The following is a 19235-nucleotide window of genomic DNA, read 5'->3' on the forward strand; positions in this document are numbered from 1 at the left end:
GTTGCTATTAATTTTTATTTAAAGGTGTAGTACAAAAGTTAAGCAATATGAAAATAATAAATGTTTTCTTGGAGACTAGCTGAAATAACGTAAGTTGAAGTTTATATATATATATATATATATATATATATATATATATATATATATATATATTATTTTATTTCAGTTGACAATCATTTTAAGTAGGTTTTAGAAGCATGTGTTGGAGATTAATTTCTTTAAGCAAATGCACATCTGAGAAACGAACGAATCTTGTAGTTGATTCCTCTGATTCATCAGCAGGAATGAATCGGTTCTCTGTGAAATCAAGAACTGATGACGTGTGAGTCTCTTCAGATCAAACACATCAGTGTAAGCTGAAATCAGATCTGTAGAGGTCTACAGTGTCCAGTCATGACACAACAAACAACATCTGGGAAACATTTTATTTACTTCAATGTTAACAAATGAAGATTCAGGTCCATTTTAAATAAACGCTCCAGTTTCCAAATGCAGAGACTATAATTGTTCCATGAGACATTGATTCATAAACATCTCTTCCCTTCAAAGGCTGATCTGGAGACAGAATAACAGACGGAGAGCAAGTGTTCTGCTGGAGAACAGACTCTTCTCATGAAGGACACACTTCAGCCACGGAACAAAAGCATGATTACACAGGAATGCTGGGAGAACGGCTCGACTAATGCGTCTATTCAGACCTAAACTAGGCCACGATTACGAGACTAATCACCAGCGAGACCCTCCTGTGCCCATCTTTAAAAGAAGAGTTGGATCAAGATTTAAACATCACTGCTGTTTCAATTTAACATAGATTTCCATCGAGCTCCGTCGTGCTTCTCTTGTCTCAGTTGTTCTCCTGTGAAACGCTGCTCGCCTGAAAGAGAAAACAGCACAGAAACCATCAGAAAGAGCTCGATTCCACCTGTTTTCAGCTGCTTACACACAACATCTGCACTTCTCACACAGTTTCTGACACTGACACTCAAACTCTTCTATTCAAGTTTTCAATTTCATAAAACTCTTTACAAAACACAATTCTCGATGTAACACACAAAAATCTAACAGGAACTACTTGCACACTTTTTTTTTTTTCACACACTCAAATCCAAGAACCACACACAAAATGTAAAACGCCTCTCATCTCACAAACACATCTCAGAAGCAAACTGTTACCTTAATATTCATTCCTGTTAGATTACCGTGTTACACAGAGAACTGTGTGTTGTGTTTGGCAGAAAGTGTTTTATGAGAAGTAGTGTGTGTGTGTAGATCTGGTGTGTGTTTCTGCTGTTTGAGTGACTGTGAGACGAGGAAAGGTTCTGTGTGTGCGCAGATGAAAACAACTGTAATATTACAGCAAAGGTGTTTGTGATCTTCTGAATGCAGTCTTTATTTAGTGAGAGATTGTGAGGAGTTTTGCATTGTGTGTGTGATTCTTGGTCAAGGAGAGCTGGTGTTCTGTGAGCGCGGTGTGGAGCACATGTGGAAGACATTCTCCGCTCCACACATCTGCAGCAAACAGACGCTACGTCACCGGGTGGAGGAATGTTGGCTTCACGGAGAGAACACACAGTTCTTTCTGACTGAACAAACCTCTCACTAACACACCGCCTTCATTCACTCACTGAAGCTTGGCTTCATATTCTCAATTAGAGTTTAGTTGTAGGTTTTCTGCTTTAAATTTTAGTTTTAATTTTTTTTTGTGTTTGTCATTTTTATTAGTCTATACAGTTTCAAATTTAACATGCATGGAAAATTTTAATAAAGCATAAAACATTTGTAAATAAGATTCATGGGTTTGAAAATCATATTTGACTGGTTCAGACTCGTGTGATTGATAATTCAGTATTAATATTCACAAAGCTGGAATGAAGTGCTTTCAGCAGTAGACCTACAACTTGAGAAGCAGGTCCTCTTCTCAGAAAACATACAAATAAAGATCATTTTAGAGGTTTAACTAGAAAAAAAGTTTGTCAAGTTGGCTTGACCAGAAAGTTTTAAAAGTTTAGAAAGTTTGAAAAGTTCGAAAATGTGAAAAGTTAAAAAAGCTTAAAAAGATTTAAAAGTTTAAGAAGTTTAAAAAAGACAGTGATTAATATATTGCTAGCATTACAAGCAAGTGACTACCATGTCATTAGCATGATTAGCAAAGTTGCTAGCATGATTAACAAGTGACTAGCATGTACTTAGCATGATTAACAAGGTATCTAGAATGTCGCTAGCATAATTAACAAGTGACTAGCCATGTTGCTAGCATGATTAGCAAGTTACTAGCATGTCTCTAGCATGTTTCTAGCATGCGACTAACATGTTGCTATCATGATTAGCATGTTTCTAGCATGACCAGCATGCGACTAGCATGTTGCTAGCATGATTTTAGCATGATTAGCATGGTGCTAGCATGTTTCTATCATGATTAGCATGCGACTAGCATGTTGCTAGCATTTTTATGATTTTGAATCTTCATTTTTATGGAAATCATAGAAAAGATATAGCACACCCGGCGGGTCTAGGCTGAAGGGCTGGGCTGAGTTTGGAGTCTGTAGAGGTAAAGCTCTAGGAGGAGTAGCAGTTGCAAAATTTTGGGTCAGAAGAATAATAAGAAGAAGAATATTAAGTTTAAATAGGATTTCAGAGGACTTAATTACTCTATGGAGCATCAGGATTGATTATTTTTCCTGTTGCTCAGAATTAAACTGCCAGAGCGGCTCACAGATGTATTTCAGATATTTGTGTCCCTGCAGCACAGAAGCAGTCATCAGTGTCACAGACGTATATTTGTAGAAATACACAACAATATACTGTACGAGTCACAATTATACATTTCTCTTTTATGACAAAAATCATTAGGATATTAAGTAAAGATCATGTTCGGTGAAGATATTTTGTACATTTCCTACCGTAAATATATCAAAACTTAATGTTTGATTAGTAATATTCATTGCTAAGAACTTCATCTGAACAACTTTAAAGATGATTTTCTCAATATTTAGATTTTTTTACTCCCTCAGATTCCAGATTTCTAATAAACCAGACATCACTGGAGAGATGATCTATTCAGCTTTCATGCATCAATCTCAGTTTCTTCACAAATGGACACTTATGGCTAGTTTAGTGGTCTGGGGTCACATATTTCAGTATATGTATTTCGGAGCGTGGAGATAACTTACATAAGGCGTCCTCTCGCCGAACTGGCTCCAGAAGGTCATCCTGACGGTGTTGTGGTGACCGGTGCGCTGGTCAAAGGTCCGGCACGTCTGGAAGGGAGGACTGTAGAGGTGCAGAGAGACGGCGGTCTCCGTGTGACTCACGTTCTCCACTCGATGAAGCCCGATGGAGTCTGAAACACAGCGAGTGAATCCGGTCAGAGACTCACACTGATGTTCAGTGCTCTTCAGGAGTCCCGCTGACCCTCTCACCGTTGATGTAAGCGCACTGGTTCTCCAGCAGAACCCGCTGGGACTTCTGCGTCATGCCTCCCTGCAGCCTGCGGTCGGGCCAGTCGAACAGCGTCTCCTTCAGCTGACCCTGGAGCAGCTTCATGAAGCAGTGTGAGTCCGTGTGATCGTGAATACTGCTGCAGTCCAGACACACACAACACATTCACAACCAGTCCTTGCTTTCTGTACTACGCTCTACGAGTCACAGGATCTGGAAGTCATATCAGCATTCAGCACTTCACTGTGTCCTTCTTACATTACTATTACACAGCTCTGTTACATTATAACAATAAATGAGGCATAATTACATGCAAGTAACTCTAACCCTATAGTAAACACGTAGTTGATTAATATTACTCTTACACTGTAATAGGGACACATTAAAATAATCATTTAACCCAATCTTCAGTCTTTAAGTTACAATGTGTCAAAGACAAAACAAGTCACATATTACCTTTACATTTACAAAAGTGATTTTCATACACAGAAGGTGTCCACTATAATGTTTTAAATCACGTTTGTGAAAATAAATATGGGTAAAATAATGTTCATTAATATAATAATATGTAAGAATTAAACAGCATACTTATCTAGACCTGTCCTTTCTAAAATATGTAGAAGAATACCTGATCATGCTGAATTTGATCATATATTTGAAGAAATGGGTAAAATCTAGTGGTTTAAAGGAAATTGGCAAAGATTGAGACAGATTTCATATGATCTGTGATCTTATCTTTAATATTTTTAATAATACCGGTACAGAAAAAAAAAAACAAGGCAACTGCGAGTTTTCTCTCATAATTCTGACCTCTTCTCTCAGAACTGTAAGATATAGATTTTTATTTACCTGTGATTTAATCTACTCTGCATTTATTAAAGTCTTTGTGAGTTTTATCTGTCTTTATGAGCGGACTAATCACAAGACACTGGACTCTACTCTCAGGCCGTTATCTGTCTGTTAATATCTCTAATTCACTGACACATGTTCCGTCATTGATCCACTGGTGATTCCAGGATCCTGCAGGTCAAAAGGTCAATACAGACCCAACACAACATGACCATTACCTGCCATGTCCTTCACCCCAGCACAGAATCATCAGGTTGAACTTTCCATTTCCCTCATCCACAAGATTCCTGGTGTATCTGGAAACACACAAGGGACTTTAATCAGTTCAGTGTTATTTTTTTCTTAAACATTTGTCCTTGTACGCTGAGCTGATTTTGGGGACTCATAATAATACATGATGACAGATATTGGAACAGTGCAGAAAGACTGTGTTTAGAGCGCTTGGTGAAACCGCAGGAACAGCGGCCTCTGATTGGTCCGCGTGATCCCCGCCCCCTGGAGAGAAGCCACGCCCACTGGAAAACATCAGCGGAGGCAAATCTCCAGCGAGCGCAGCGCATCCACTCAGAAACATGGAAAACTACACTTTTCCTTCAAACCGAGCAATGGCAGGCCTATGATTATACTAGAACCAGTAATGCACTGCCTTAAAACAAGAAAATCATTTGAGCGATGTTTGGATTAAGAGTTAACTCGTTAAAACCCAGTTCACGTTCAGTTTGCGTCAGCAGCGCTTTCTGCTGCTGTTTCCATCTGACGCTGTGCGGGAGACTGAACCGTGTGCAACAGGGATTTAACATCTTAGTTTCATTTGCATTGTTCAGTTATGTTAAAACAAACGAACACACACACACACACACACACACAAACACTTGTGATTGTAAGGCATATGCATAACATTAACTCAAAATAAATGCCTAAGGAAAATAATTAACAGTAATAAATAATATCGTTAATGATGATGATGATTACCTGTACTGGTCAGATTTGGCATATTTCATCCACTCGTGAGGTTTACTTTCATAGGACTCCATGATGCTCTGCACCTCCTCCACATTGACTCTGTCGCTTTCAAAGATCTTGTGCAGAGTCTGGATCAGATCCTCCAGAGACTCGGGCTTCACGAGCTCGGTGTGCTCCATCTCCAGCGCTGCTGTGTGTGTGTGTGTGACAGAGAGAGACAGAGAGTGTGTGTGTGTGTGTGTGTGTGTGTGGCAGAGAGAGAGAGTGTGTGTGTGTGTGTGTGGCAGAGAGAGAGAGAGAGCTCTTATTCTCCCAGCGCTCCTCTGATGGACGCTACCATGAGATCAGATCAGGCTCCACGGACTACAATCACACACAAATTCTGCACAAATTATCATTTTATTAATTAATTATCAAATTATCAGCTATGAAGAAGACTTTAGCAAACCATTAATTTTAACAAACCAATACATGAGAGATTAAAAATATAATTTGTTTGTTTATTGATCTTTATCAGTGGACCTCCCCCATTACAGTTTGGATTGACCCGCTTTATTCAATGGGTAAACTTTCCTCAAACATTATTATTAACTTCATATTAACCAGTAGTTCTATCTCTGAATTATCTTAACATATACACAAATAAAATAAAAGCATCACATAGTCATATTTCATTTTAATGAGAATCGGGGCTTTTTTTGTCTGTTCACGTGGCACTTTTAGAAATAAATGAGATTCTTTAGAAATGTTCTTGAATTCTTAACATGACAAGAAACTGAGCCGATCATCTCTGAGAAAATATGTATTATTTATTTACTTACTTACAAAGATTTGTTTTAGGACTTCAGAATGTTATTGTGCATTTTAAAGTGTTCCTGTTCTCGAGTGTTTTAGTTTGAACGCCATCATGTGGATCATGGGGAAATAAACCCAGTTCATAAACACTAGCAACCACACTTCCTGAAAACCCCGAGAAACGAGCATTATTTTAATAAGAAGGACCAAATTACTCAAAATTAAATAATTAAATAATTATTGAAATATATAAATAAATCGTTAAATACATAATGACAAATTTAAACACATTAAATAAATGCATAAATAAATATCTAAATATTAATACATTAACAGAGCATAATCAGCGTGTATTTTCTTCCGGCGCACTCAGAGTATTCACACAGAATTGTTCTGGATCAAAAAACTGCGACAGAAGCTGACAGTGTTCTTTACTGTCATGAGTGTGACAGAATAATGAGCGCGTGCTGCGTCTGCTCTGCGTGCACTGCTTACGCATCCAGCGTGAAACCAACGTTACTACTGCTGACAGCACTGATTTCAGCCAACATCTCCCGGATATTAAAATGATCTCTACTAGTAGTCAGCGTTTTGATTGATAACTTCATCTGCAAGAGTCAACAACAGATATTTTACTGTACCATCCTCAAGCCATAGCCCGTGATGCGAAAGAAAGAAAGAAAAACGCCTAAATTAGAAAGAGCAAAGAAATCGAGTTTGAATTTGACGTGCCACCAACCATAACCCTGAAAATTAAATGAATAAATACATATTTAAACACAAATGAATAAATACATACATACATGAATAAATATTTTAATGCATTTAATTATTTCATTATGTATGTAACGATTTTTTATATTTTAACATTTAATTATTTCGTTTCGAGAAATGTGGCCCTTCATATTTTAAAGCTTTGAATCAACTGAAACAAACGTCGAAGCGCTGAAAACATCTCTCGCTGGTGACTCCTGGTGGTCAGAAAGGTGTTCAACTGTTCACACACACATTTTCATAACTTTGCCTGTTTTAAAAAAAAATACTTTACACACAAATCCAAGAACTGCACACACACAATGCAAAATGCTTCTCATTTTCTTGCTAAATGAAGCAGCACATTCAAAACATCACAAACACATCTCGAAAGCAAACTTTTGTCTCACGTTGCAAACAAACACCTTTGCCATAATGTTATATTTCTGAATATATCTTGTGCACACAGATATTCAAATCCTAAAGCTCTTCTTTCATGAACTGTCTATATTTCTACACAAGACACAAGTCACTGAGATCCACAGTAAACACCAAAGCAAGATTGAACGCTAACTTTTTTACTCTTAGAGTTTGTGTTTGTGAATACTGTTGAGGCAGAGATGGCATGGTGTTCTCAACGCGTAGCAGGAAATTCTGAGTCCAAACATTAGCTCTCTTTGGGTGGTGTTCCCGTTTATTATGAAGGTAAAAGTGATCATTTACATAAAATGATATTTCACCCAGTGCTGAATATTAAAGTGCTGTTGGTAAACTGACTGCTCACGGCTAGGGTAAGAACCGTGTGTTCCTCGCCATCCACACCCTTTCCTAACTAATTGCAACACCTGTAAATATATCTAGCTCCCAGTGATGTGTCACACATAGTGCAACACTCCCACCCAGTGGCTAGAATAATAATAGCAATATTAACCGATCCAGAGAAGGTGAATATATAAATGGCTCCTACAAATACAATAGTACACAGTACAAAATAAAGGAAATACATCAAGCATGTGTAGTTGTGTAGATGATTGGTTGGTGTTCAGTAAAGCACTTGTGAGGAGTTAGCATGAAGTCAGGGCCACATTAAAACCTCATTTGGCCCCGGGGATATATGATCTGTTGCAGGGCCCCCATCAAAATGAATGATATTCATATACAGTTTTAAATAGGATTTTTTTTATCCCATATCAAAATTCTTGATGCACTGAAATGTTATAATTTTTGTTACCAATTTCATTAACATATCACAAAAAAATAAAAGCAGCCTAAGCACAAATAATCTTACTAAAGATAAGTAAACAGTCACAAATTAGGCTACAACAGAACAAAGATCATACAAAATCAACCTACCTGACAAATAAACTGATTAGTCTTCATTAGATACATTAATTCTTATTTATTTTACAAAAGTGATTTGGTGAAGGACTGTAAGTGGTTAACTTTCTGATGTTAGATTTACATTATTAACACAAATGACAACAGCAGCTATATTCGACTGTTTTAGAGACACAGTTCACCCAAAAATGTAAATTCTATAGTTGTTCCAAACCTGTATGAGGTTCCCTCTGCTGTTGAACACAAAATCATATATTTGGCACAATACTGATCCTGGGCCCCCCATGACTTACATATATGAGATAAAGACACTATTGGAGTCAGTGATGACCAGAAACTGGTCTCATGCTTGTCATGTGACACATCTGAACGCCTCTGATTGGTCCTCACATTCATAAGCTTAACAGAATGGTGTGTGATTGGTTATAATGCGCAGTGCTGTTTGAAGGCATGTCTCTGGCTCTGTGCTTGGACCAGTATCACATCAAGTGTGAGAGAGTTCATCTGTGCTGTCGGGTATGGGTGAATATGTGTAAAACACTACTAAACAAGAGAAATCTTACTGTTAATGCCAAACTCTTTGTAATATGATTTTTTCATCTGTAGAGTTTAAGACAAGGGATTCACCGGTAATAAAACACAGAAAAAGGCTTGAACAAATTGACATAATAAATCACATATGTCCAAATTGTATAATACATATACGTATTTAATTAATTAAACATTACACACTTACATTTACACAGAATAGTTAATTAAATTAATTTAAGTAGTCTATCTGCGCGCTACGCAATTATGTCAATCAGACTGGCACGACTTTTATTTTGACAGTGTCGCTGCTTCATTCCTCTCGCTGTAGCGGAAGTCTCTCTGCTGCGCTTGTTGACAGCTTCCGGCGCGCTCTTCCGCTCTGTTGTGCGCGTGAGTGTCAGATCGCGATTATTAGTTATTGATTATTGTAATACCAGTCTCTAACATCGACGACTTCAGCGGCAGCTGGACTCGACCTCAGCGCTGAACATGATTAAAGCTATTCTGATCTTTAATAATCATGGCAAACCCCGGATGTCGAAGTTCTACGAGCATTATGTGAGTAAATCATTATTATTATTATTATTATTATTATTATTATCATCATCGCTTAATTACGTGTCTGTTGATTCACACGTCACCGTGTGTTGCATGATGTGCGTGAGCTGTTATTACAGCTGAAATATTACCCAGATATGGATTATAATAACTGAGAAATGCCCTTCAATCAGTTATCATGAAGAATATTAGATTTAGACCAGGAAGATACTCACAGAGAGAGAGAGTGAGAGAGTGTGTGTGTGTGTGTGTGTGTCTGTCTGTCTGTCTGTGTGTGTGTGTGTCAGTGAGAGAGAGATTTGCTGCAGTCTGGAATTGAACTACTGGTTTCGTCTGGTCAGAGGAGAACTGACCCCAACTGAGCCTGGTTTCTCCCAAGGTTTTTTTCTCCATTCTGTCACCGATGGAGTTTCGGTTCCTTGCCGCTGTCGCCTCTGGCTTGCTTAGTTGGGGTCACTTCATCTACAGTGATATCATTGACTTGATTGCAAATAAATGCACAGACACTATTTAAACTGAACAGAGATGACATCACTGAATTCAATGATGAACTGCCTTTAACTATCATTCTGCATTATTGACACACTGTTTTCCTAATGAATGTTGTTCAGTGCTTTGACGCAATGTATTTTGTTTAAAGCACTATATAAATAAAGGTGACTTGACTTGAGACTGTGTGTGTGTGTGTGTGTGTGTGTGTGTGTGTGTGTGTGTGTGTGTGTGTGTAGCGGCTGCAGCCTGTGAAATATTGAAGAGCGCTCTTTGTCTCCTGACATGTGATCGGGGTCAGAGGTCACTCTCGAGTTACAGGCTCATGTTCACAGACTCTTGTGAGCGGAACACACACACACACACACACACACACACACACAGGCCTCTCCAGAAGACAGTAGTGTTATTATAAGCTCACTTCACTCCCAGAGACAGCGCCTCCTGCTGCTCACTGTGAAGAACTGCTGACGACGCTTTCTGAGCTTCTGTTTATTCCTTTCAGACCGAAGACACAGAGCAGCAGATCATCAGAGAAACCTTTCATCTGGTGTCCAAACGAGACGAGAACGTCTGCAACTTCCTGGAGGGAGGACTGTAAGAGACACACACACGCACACACACACACGCACACACACACGCACACGCACACACACACACGCACACACACACACAGATGACACAAATGTGTTTTTCTGCTGCTGCTACGTGATTGACGTCTCTGCTCTCTGTGCGTGTGTGTGTGTGTGTGTGTGTGTGCTCAGGCTGATCGGCGGCTCGGAGAACAAGCTGATCTACAGACACTACGCCACGCTGTACTTCGTGTTCTGTGTGGATTCGTCCGAGAGCGAGCTGGGCATTCTGGACCTGATCCAGGTCACACTCAAACACACTCTGCTTTATACACAACAGATATAATATATAGAACTGAATCAAGGACCGAACCTCATGAATGGATTCAGTTCAGTTCATCAATCATTTAACTGTGATGCAGCACTACAGAAGACAACAGAGATGATTGAGATCGATTCAGGCTTTAAAACTCACGAGACGCTCCATCAGAACACAGAAAGAGTCTTCAATCATCCCTGCACTAATTAACAGAGCCGAAAACACTCTTACATCAGAGGAGAAAGTCTTCATTCATTCAATGTTCCATGCATCACAAAAAGACCAAATCTAATTTCCCCCAATAACAACAAATCAAGACACATCGAACTTAAACTCAGAGTTTTCTGTCTAACTGAACAAGTTTAAGTTAATGCTTCAAACCAGAACGAATATCTGTGGCTACAGAATCAAAACCTGTCGAGTTTCTGAACGCTGTGTTCTAGTTTTAATCATAAACTCATTTCAGTGAAAACAAGACCGTAGTGAGAGAGCAGGAGTTACTCTCAGACTCGCTCTGAACCTGTGTGTGTGTGTGTCGCAGGTGTTCGTGGAGACGCTGGATAAATGCTTTGAGAATGTGTGTGAGCTGGACCTGATCTTCCACCTGGACAAGGTGAGGCCCGCCAGCGCTAGCACTAGCATTAGCATTAGCACTAGCCGCGGGATGCTAAGCCGTTTGTGTGTCCGCAGGTGCACAACATCCTGGCGGAGATGGTGATGGGGGGCATGGTGCTGGAGACCAACATGAGCGAGATCATCACACAGGTGGAGGCGCAGGGAAAGATGGAGAAGTCTGAGGTGAGAGCGGCTCCGTCTGCTGCATGCGCATGTCCCAGAATGCACTTCTGTTCTGTGATGCCCTGGTCCAACATCAGATCTGCATCGTGAGCGTCTGAAGCGCGATCCGTTTGATCATTTCCATCCGCACACCGATCGTTTCAGAGCAGCTCCACAGAGTCATAATCAGATCAATAATCAGATCAATAATCAGATCAATAATCAGATCAATAACTGAGCCGAGAATAATCAGATCAGTTCAGATAGAGACACGATCCGTCTCTTCCTCAGTGTGTCTGGTGTTCTAGAATTAATATCTCAACATTACTGAATCAAGATGCATTTACTGTACAAGTGACATCATTTAAGATATTATATCTTGTTTTTAAAAATAAAATAAAATTTTTAGTTTTTGCTTAAAACAAGAAGAAATATCTGTAAATGCGGTAATTCAGAGGCTAAACTAAATCATTTTTCTTGCTCCATTGACAGATATTTCTGCTTGGTTTAAGCAAAAACTAACCACATTTAGTAATATGTAATACATTACAGAAAACAATACATAATATCTTAAGTCATGTTACTTGTGCAGTAACTTCATCTTGATTCAGTAATGTTCAGATATTAATACTAGAACACAACACACACTGAGGAAGAGAAGGATGTTTGTGATATTCACTTCATCTGATCGTGTCAGGGCTGATAAATCAATAATATTTAATAAGAATATTAAGTGTGTTTTAAACCCAAACTAGTCAAGTTGAAGGCAACGTGTTATTTTCTGTCAGTACTGATTCTAAATCTGTGTTTACTCTGATGTTGAATTGCATTGGAGTGAACTCACACACACACACACACACACACACAGATTGGACATCATTTACATTTTCTCTACTCTCTTAAAGAAAGGCTCAGATGAAAGTGAAACGCTGATGTTCCTCACACACCTCCACTAAACACATCTCCATCACAGAGGAACGCTTTAGCTCTACAGAATAGTGTTTATACTCTCATTGTTGTTCAATAACAGTTGGCTTTAATAAAATAAAATATTCAAACGTACATTAAATAATGAAAATTAGGTTGAGTAAAAATACAATGAATATGTAATATGTGTCCCGGGAGCACAAAACCAGTCATAAGGGTTAATTTTCTTTAATTGAGATGAATCATCATCTGAAAGAATAGATCATCTCTCCAGTGATGTCTGGTTTGTTAGAAATCTGGAATCTGAGGGAGCGAAACAATCTAAATATTGAGAAAATTATCTTTAAAGTTGTTCAGATGAAGTTCTTAGCAATGAATATTACTAATCAAACATTATTTTTTGATATTTACAGTAGGAGATTTACTAAATATCTTCATGAACTTGATCTTTACTTAATATCCTAATGATGTTTGTCCTAAAAGAGAAGAGTCTAACTGTGCCTCACACAGCGTTGTGTGTTTGGACTGCTTCTGTGCTGCAGGACACATGTAGAGCGTATATCTAGAGGAACGGTGTGTGTCTGACTGTGTTTGGGTGGTTCTGGATGAAGTGTTGATCTTGAGCTGCTGTAACTGTCTCTCTTCACTCTCTCCTGACTGTCTCCAGCTCTGTGCGTTTCTCTCTTTCTGCAGACCTTTGTCTTTCAGTGTCCCAGACAGGACAGGTAGACACAGGTACTGCTGAGCCCCCCCCACACACACACCTCCTGAGGACCGACACACACACACACACACACACACACACACACACACACACACGATGATGTGTCATACACCAGTCAAAAGCTGCTGAACCGTTAGATTTCTAATGTTCTTTTAAAGAAGTCTCTTCTGCTCATCAAGCCTGCATTTATTTGATCTAAAGAACAGCAAAAACAGTAAAATTGTGACAACATCTGTTTTCTGTTTGAATCTTTATTAAAGTGTAATGTATTTCTGTGATGCACAGCTGTATTTTCAGCATCATTGAATGGTATATGATGTTACAAAAGCTCTCTATTTCAGATGAATGCTGATCTTTGGATCTTTCTATTCATCAAATAATCCTCAAAAAATGTACTCGTGTGTTCAACATTGATGATAATCAGAGATGTTTCTTGAGCAGTAAATCATCATATAATCATGATTTCTGAAGATCATGTGACACTGAAGACTGGAGGAATGATGCTGAAAATACAGCGGAGCATCACAGAAATACAGTACACTTTAACACAGATTCACACAGAACACAGATGATTTACATTAGAATAATCTTACATTTTTTTACTGTTTTTGCTGTACTCTGGTTCTAATAAACGCAGGCTTGATGAGTTGAAGACTTTTGGCTGGTGGAGTTTATGAAGCGTGTTAAACCCATGTGTGACGTATGGTCCGCTGTGAGACTGTCTGTCCTCAGATTAGATTACAGCAGATCTGTGTGCATCACGATCCTGTAGAGATGAGAGTAGATCCAGAATACACACACGCACACACACACACGCTCACTCACTCACTCACTCTCACACTCACACACACACTCACTTACACTCTCACACACATGCACGCAAACGCTCACTCTCACGCACACGCTCACTCACTCTCACACACACACTCACACACACATGCACACACTCACTCACGCACACACACACACACTCACTCACTCTCACACACACATGCACACTCACTCACTCTCACACACACACGCACACACTCACTCACTCACTCACTCTCACACACACATGCACACTCACTCACTCTCACACACACACGCACACACGCACACACTCACTCACTCTCACACACACACACTCACTCACTCTCACACACACATGCACACTCACTCACTCTCACACACACACGCACACACTCACTCACTCTCACACACACATGCACACTCACTCACTCTCACACACACACGCACACACTCACTCACTCACTCACTCTCACACACACATGCACACTCACTCACTCTCACACACACACGCACACACTCACTCACTCACTCTCACACACACATGCACACTCACTCACTCTCACACACACACGCACACACTCACTCACTCTCACACACACATGCACACTCACTCACTCTCACACACACACGCACACACTCACTCACGCACACGCACACACACACACACTCACTCACTCTCACACACACATGCACACTCACTCACTCTCACACACACACGCACACACTCACTCACTCTCACACACACACACTCACTCACACTCTCACACACATGCACGCTCACGCACACGCTCACTCACTCTCACACACACACACTCACACTCTCACTCACTCACTCTCACTCACTCACTCACTCTCACACACACTCACTCACTCTCACGCACACGCTCACTGTCAGGCACTCACTCACTCTCACACATACACGCGCACACACACACGCACCCTCACTCACTCACTCTCACACACATGCACGCACACGCTCACTCTCATGCACACGCTCACTCACTCTCACACACACACTCACACATGCACACACTCACTCACTCTCACGCACACACACACACACACACTCACTCACTCTCACACACACATGCACTCACTCACTCTCACACACACACATGCACTCACTCACTCTCACACACACACGCACACACTCACTCACTCTCACACACACACACGCACTCACTCACACTCTCACACACATGCACGCACACGCTCACTCACTCTCACACACACACTCACACACGCTCACACTCTCACTCACTCTCACGCACACACTCACTCACTCACACACACACGCACACACTCACTCACTCTCACACACACACACGCACTCACTCACACTCTCACACACATGCACGCACACGCTCACTCACTCTCACACACACACTCACACACGCTCACACTCTCACTCACTCTCACGCACACACTCACTCACACACACACTCACTCACTCTCACGCACACGCTCACTGTCATGCACTCACTCACTCTCACACATACACGCGCACACACACACGCACCCTCACTCACTCACTCTCACACACACACTCACTCACACTCTCAAACACACATGCGCTCTCTCACACACGGACACACTCACTCACTCTCACACACACACACACACGCTCACACTCACTCACTCTCACACACGCTCACTCTCACGCACACACTCACTCACTCTCACACACACTCACTCACACACACTCAAACACACACGCGCTCACTCACTCACACACACACTCAAACACACACACGCGCTCACTCACTCTTACACACACTCAAACACACACACGCGCACTCATTCACTCTCACACACACTCACTCACACACACTCAAACACACACGCGCTCACTCACTCACACACACACTCAAACACACACGCGCTCACTCACTCTTACACACTCAAACACACACACACGCGCTCACTCACTCTTACACACACTCAAACACACACGCGCTCACTCACTCTCACACACTCTCAAACACACACACACACGCGCTCACTCACTCTCACACACTCAAACACACACAAGCGCTCACTCACTCTTACACACACTCAAACACACACGCGCTCACTCACTCTCACACACTCTCAAACACACACACACACGCGCTCATTCACTCTCACACACACTCATTGATGGAGGGTAAGTACAGTATTCTCATCTGTCCTGTTGTTCGGTGTCTGTCTGAGCGCTGTCCCATGATGCACTGCTCCAGCTGAACAGAGTAAAGACTGAGTGTCTGATGAAGACTCTTCAGGCCTCACTCTCTGGTGCTTGAGGAGCATTCGTCCGCATGCAGGCGCTCAGTCTTTACTCAGCGGTGTACTAGTTCTGGTTAGTGTCAGGTGAACTAGTCTGTGATTGAAGCAGACCTGCCGTATGAGGAAGCAGATGATGTGTTATTGAGCTGCTGTTCTGTGAATCAGCATTAATCACTTTAACTGGATTCTGATCAGTGGAGCTGACGCAGATTGGCCGTGTAATCCTGTCACACACACTGTACAGACGGTCACACACTGCTGCAGGCTGCTGTTCATAGACTTCTGTTGGTTTTTATTAAACTATATACACACACAAATAGTTGATTTGCAAAAAGATAACACTGTTTTCACTTATTTTCTTAAATCATGTTTTTCATTGTGTTGCCTGTTTTATTATTATTAATTAATTAAAACAATCCATCTGCAGTTTGATTGATATTTATTGGAAAGCAGAAAAAAATATATATTTGTTTCCCATGAGCACAGAAGCAGTCATCAGTGTCACAGACGTATATTTGTAGAAATAGACAACAATACATTGTACGAGTCACAATTATACATTTCTCTTTTAGGACAAAAATCATTAGGATATTAAGATAAGATCATGTTCATGAAGATATTTTGTAAACTTCCTACCATAAATATCAATAATATAATTTTAATATAAGTAATATGCATTGCTAAGAACTTCATCTGAACAACTTGAAGATGATTTTCTCAATATTTAGATTCCAGATTTTCAAATATTGTCTTCCTAACAAACCAGAAATCAATGGAGAGATGATTTATTCAGCTTCAGATGATGCAGAAATCTCATTTTTGATAAAAATTGACATTTAAGACTGGTTTAGTGCTCCAGGGAAATAAATTTAAACTCCATTAAAATGAGACATTTTACCTTGGCAACCAGCTGAAATTAAATATTTGTGTAATTTATTTCGTAGAGTGAGTTTTTTCTAGTTGCAGCTGTAGTTAGAGTGTAGTCTGATATCTCGGTGAGCATCAGATCTGTCTCTCTTCATCTGTCCTCAGCTTCTCTAGTGTTCCTCTCTGTTTCCATCCGTCTGGTGTTGCATGAGCAGAGCTTTGAGATCCGAGCGTTTGTTTGCATCCTGTGACTGTGTCTGTGCTGGTCTGAGCCAGTCTCTGCTGGTCTCTGTGTAACTGTGTGTGTGTGTTCAGGCTGGGATCGCAGGGGCTCCGGCTCGTGCCGTGTCGGCCGTCAAGAACATGAACCTGCCAGAGATGCCCAAGAACATCAACATCGGGGACATCAGCATCAAAGTGCCAAACCTGCCGTCGTTTAAATAGTGACCGCTGCACACGAGTGTGAGACTGTGTTCACCAGACTCCAGCATCAGATGATGAACGCACTGTGTGACGCTCGCTATCAAGTATTTATTTGATTCTCTTGTCCCCTGTGTGTGTGTGTGTGTGTGTGTGTGTGTGTGCATGACTGAGAGTGAGTGTGTGTGTGAGATTGAGTGTGAGTGAGTGTGTGAGACAGTGTTGAGAGAGTTTGTGTGTGTGAGCGCGAGTGTGTGTGTGTGAGTGTGTGTGTTTGAGAGAGTGTGAGTGAGTGTGTGTGTTTGAGAGAGTGTGAGTGAGTGTGTGTGTGAGTGTGTGAGAGAGAGAGAGAGTGTGTGTGTGTGTGTGTGTGTGAGAGAGAGAGTGTGTGTGTGTGTGTGTGTGTGTGAGAGAGAGAGAGTGTGTGTGTGTGTGTGTGTGTGAGAGAGAGTGTTGAGAGTGAGTGTGTGTGTGTGTGAGAGAGTGAGTGTGTGTGTGTGTGAGAGAGTGAGAGAGTGAGTGTGAGTGAGTGTGTGTGTGTGAGAGAGTGAGAGAGTGAGTGTGAGTGAGTGTGTGTGAGTGTGAGTGAGTGTGTGTGTGTGTGTGTGTGTGTGAGAGTGTGTGTAGCGCTCTCTACATTACTCCTGACAAACATTCCAGTCTGGAAACATCTCAATAAATGATGCTGTATATGTCTATATGACGAGTGTATTCAGAGTATATTTATATGATTTGTCTCTTCTCTTCTCGTGTGCTGGTCGTTCTGCTTTGGTTTGTAATGCTGCTTCTATTTCCTTTCGCAACAAAATAAAGGATCAAAGTATTTTCTTCTCTAACTCTTGTTTTCTGAGCTCTTGTGTTTGTGAACCAGTTCACTCAGATTTCTGTAAATAGTCAAACAGTATTCTGTATTGTGGATGGTATACACAATTAAAAAACAAATTAGACTCACAAACACCGGTTACTTTACTCGTGAAACAGTGAAAAGTCTTAATCTTTTCACAAATTAAGTACTAAAAAGCTCAATCATAAATTCATAAAGTTGTGGTATTAAATGTTGCAGCACTGCTAAACATGAATCTCTTCCTCAGTATTTCTGTCTTGTTTATCGAGAGACTTTAAACTTAAATAATAATCTTGTGCCATATTTACATAAAAATCCAAAGAGTAAGAAAATATAGTTCATTCGTTATCAACAACATGAAGCGCATTAAACATGATTACATCAAGGTTTCCCAAACTGGAGTTCGTTAAGGAACTTATAATTAATGAAATCATAATATTTAAAATGAATCAAAATAAATCACTTACTGAAAAAATTATATATTTCTTTACCTGTAGACCATAACCAACATCAGAGAACCAATAAACATGCAAACGTGTGGATTATTTATTTAAAATCTCAAGTGTACTTCAAATAAAAATATAATTATGAAAGAGGATCAAATAAAAATGAATATTAATCAGTAGTAGATGCAACACTTGAACCTGGAATGATTTTTATAAATCTAATCATCAGATGCAGTGCAGCTCCTAATGACTGTATAAAGCTCCACAGGGAACATTTACAAGCGGAATTAAGAAGAATCAATCAATTAAATTAATAAATAATGGATTATTGCTATTGTGTGTATGATATGTAATCTATTACTACGGTGTCTCAGAGAGTTCAAGCACTGCAATGTCAGAAAACACATTGGGTGACGGGATGGGGGCGTAATAAAAGATAATGAATTTCAAACCTTAACTAAACACATTTTTATTCAAAGATCAACCGTCTGTCATTACTCTTTAGTCTGCCACAAGAAACAACAACATTAAAATCATGAACTCAAATGTCATTGTAAAAAGAAAAAAC

The 19235-nt window shown here is 40.2% G+C and overlaps 3 protein-coding genes across 5 annotated transcripts in view; 1 reads left to right on the top strand and 2 right to left on the bottom strand.

Moving 5' to 3' along the window:
* The window catches only part of LOC127963722 (spermatogenesis-associated serine-rich protein 2), a gene marked incomplete at its 3' end in the record, with an annotated part of 149900 nt that overhangs the window by 93410 nt on the left and 37255 nt on the right, over positions 1 to 19235 (bottom strand).
* On the bottom strand, positions 412 to 5546 carry LOC127963726 (cysteine dioxygenase type 1-like). Its single transcript, XM_052563782.1, has 5 exons — positions 5260 to 5546; positions 4506 to 4583; positions 3420 to 3577; positions 3171 to 3340; positions 412 to 874 (listed from the first exon to the last, which is right to left on the bottom strand). The coding sequence occupies exons 1-5, from the start codon at positions 5427 to 5429 to the stop codon at positions 845 to 847; spliced, it is 606 nt and encodes a 201-aa protein (XP_052419742.1). The 5' UTR covers positions 5430 to 5546; the 3' UTR covers positions 412 to 844.
* On the top strand, positions 9006 to 18213 carry LOC127963727 (AP-3 complex subunit sigma-1). Of its 3 annotated transcripts, none has more exons than XM_052563784.1 (7): positions 9006 to 9225; positions 10220 to 10311; positions 10479 to 10590; positions 11147 to 11218; positions 11296 to 11403; positions 13003 to 13044; positions 17273 to 17551. In XM_052563784.1, exons 1-6 carry the CDS (start codon positions 9157 to 9159, stop codon positions 13036 to 13038), a joined length of 489 nt encoding a protein of 162 aa, XP_052419744.1. In that variant the 5' UTR covers positions 9006 to 9156; the 3' UTR covers positions 13039 to 13044; positions 17273 to 17551. The 3 variants fall into 3 exon arrangements, 2 of the variants coding, with proteins under 2 accessions (XP_052419744.1, XP_052419743.1); XR_008154887.1 differs by lacking the exon at positions 13003 to 13044 and adding an exon at positions 17558 to 18213 and having other exon boundaries at positions 9008 to 9225; positions 17273 to 17509; XM_052563783.1 differs by lacking the exon at positions 13003 to 13044 and having other exon boundaries at positions 9007 to 9225; positions 17273 to 18213.

The sequence above is a fragment of the Carassius gibelio genome, chromosome B8, assembly GCF_023724105.1.
Source record: "Carassius gibelio isolate Cgi1373 ecotype wild population from Czech Republic chromosome B8, carGib1.2-hapl.c, whole genome shotgun sequence".
NCBI classification, from domain to species: domain Eukaryota; kingdom Metazoa; phylum Chordata; class Actinopteri; order Cypriniformes; family Cyprinidae; genus Carassius; species Carassius gibelio.

Bases quoted from the DNA above. Each gene is read 5' to 3' on its own strand.
- LOC127963726 (XM_052563782.1), bottom strand. From the start codon at position 5,429: ATGGAGCACACCGAGCTCGTGAAGCCCGAGTCTCTGGAGGATCTGATC. The intron at 4,584-5,259 runs GTAATCATCATC...GTGTGTTTCCAG, and splicing joins GCCAAATCTGACCAGTACAG to ATACACCAGGAATCTTGTGG. The intron at 3,341-3,419 runs GTGAGAGGGTCA...GCTGTGTTTCAG, and splicing joins CCAGTGCGCTTACATCAACG to ACTCCATCGGGCTTCATCGA.
- LOC127963727 (XM_052563783.1), top strand. From the start codon at position 9,157: ATGATTAAAGCTATTCTGATCTTTAATAATCATGGCAAACCCCGGATG. The intron at 10,591-11,146 runs GTCACACTCAAA...TGTGTGTCGCAG, and splicing joins GCATTCTGGACCTGATCCAG to GTGTTCGTGGAGACGCTGGA. The intron at 11,219-11,295 runs GTGAGGCCCGCC...GTGTGTCCGCAG, and splicing joins TGATCTTCCACCTGGACAAG to GTGCACAACATCCTGGCGGA.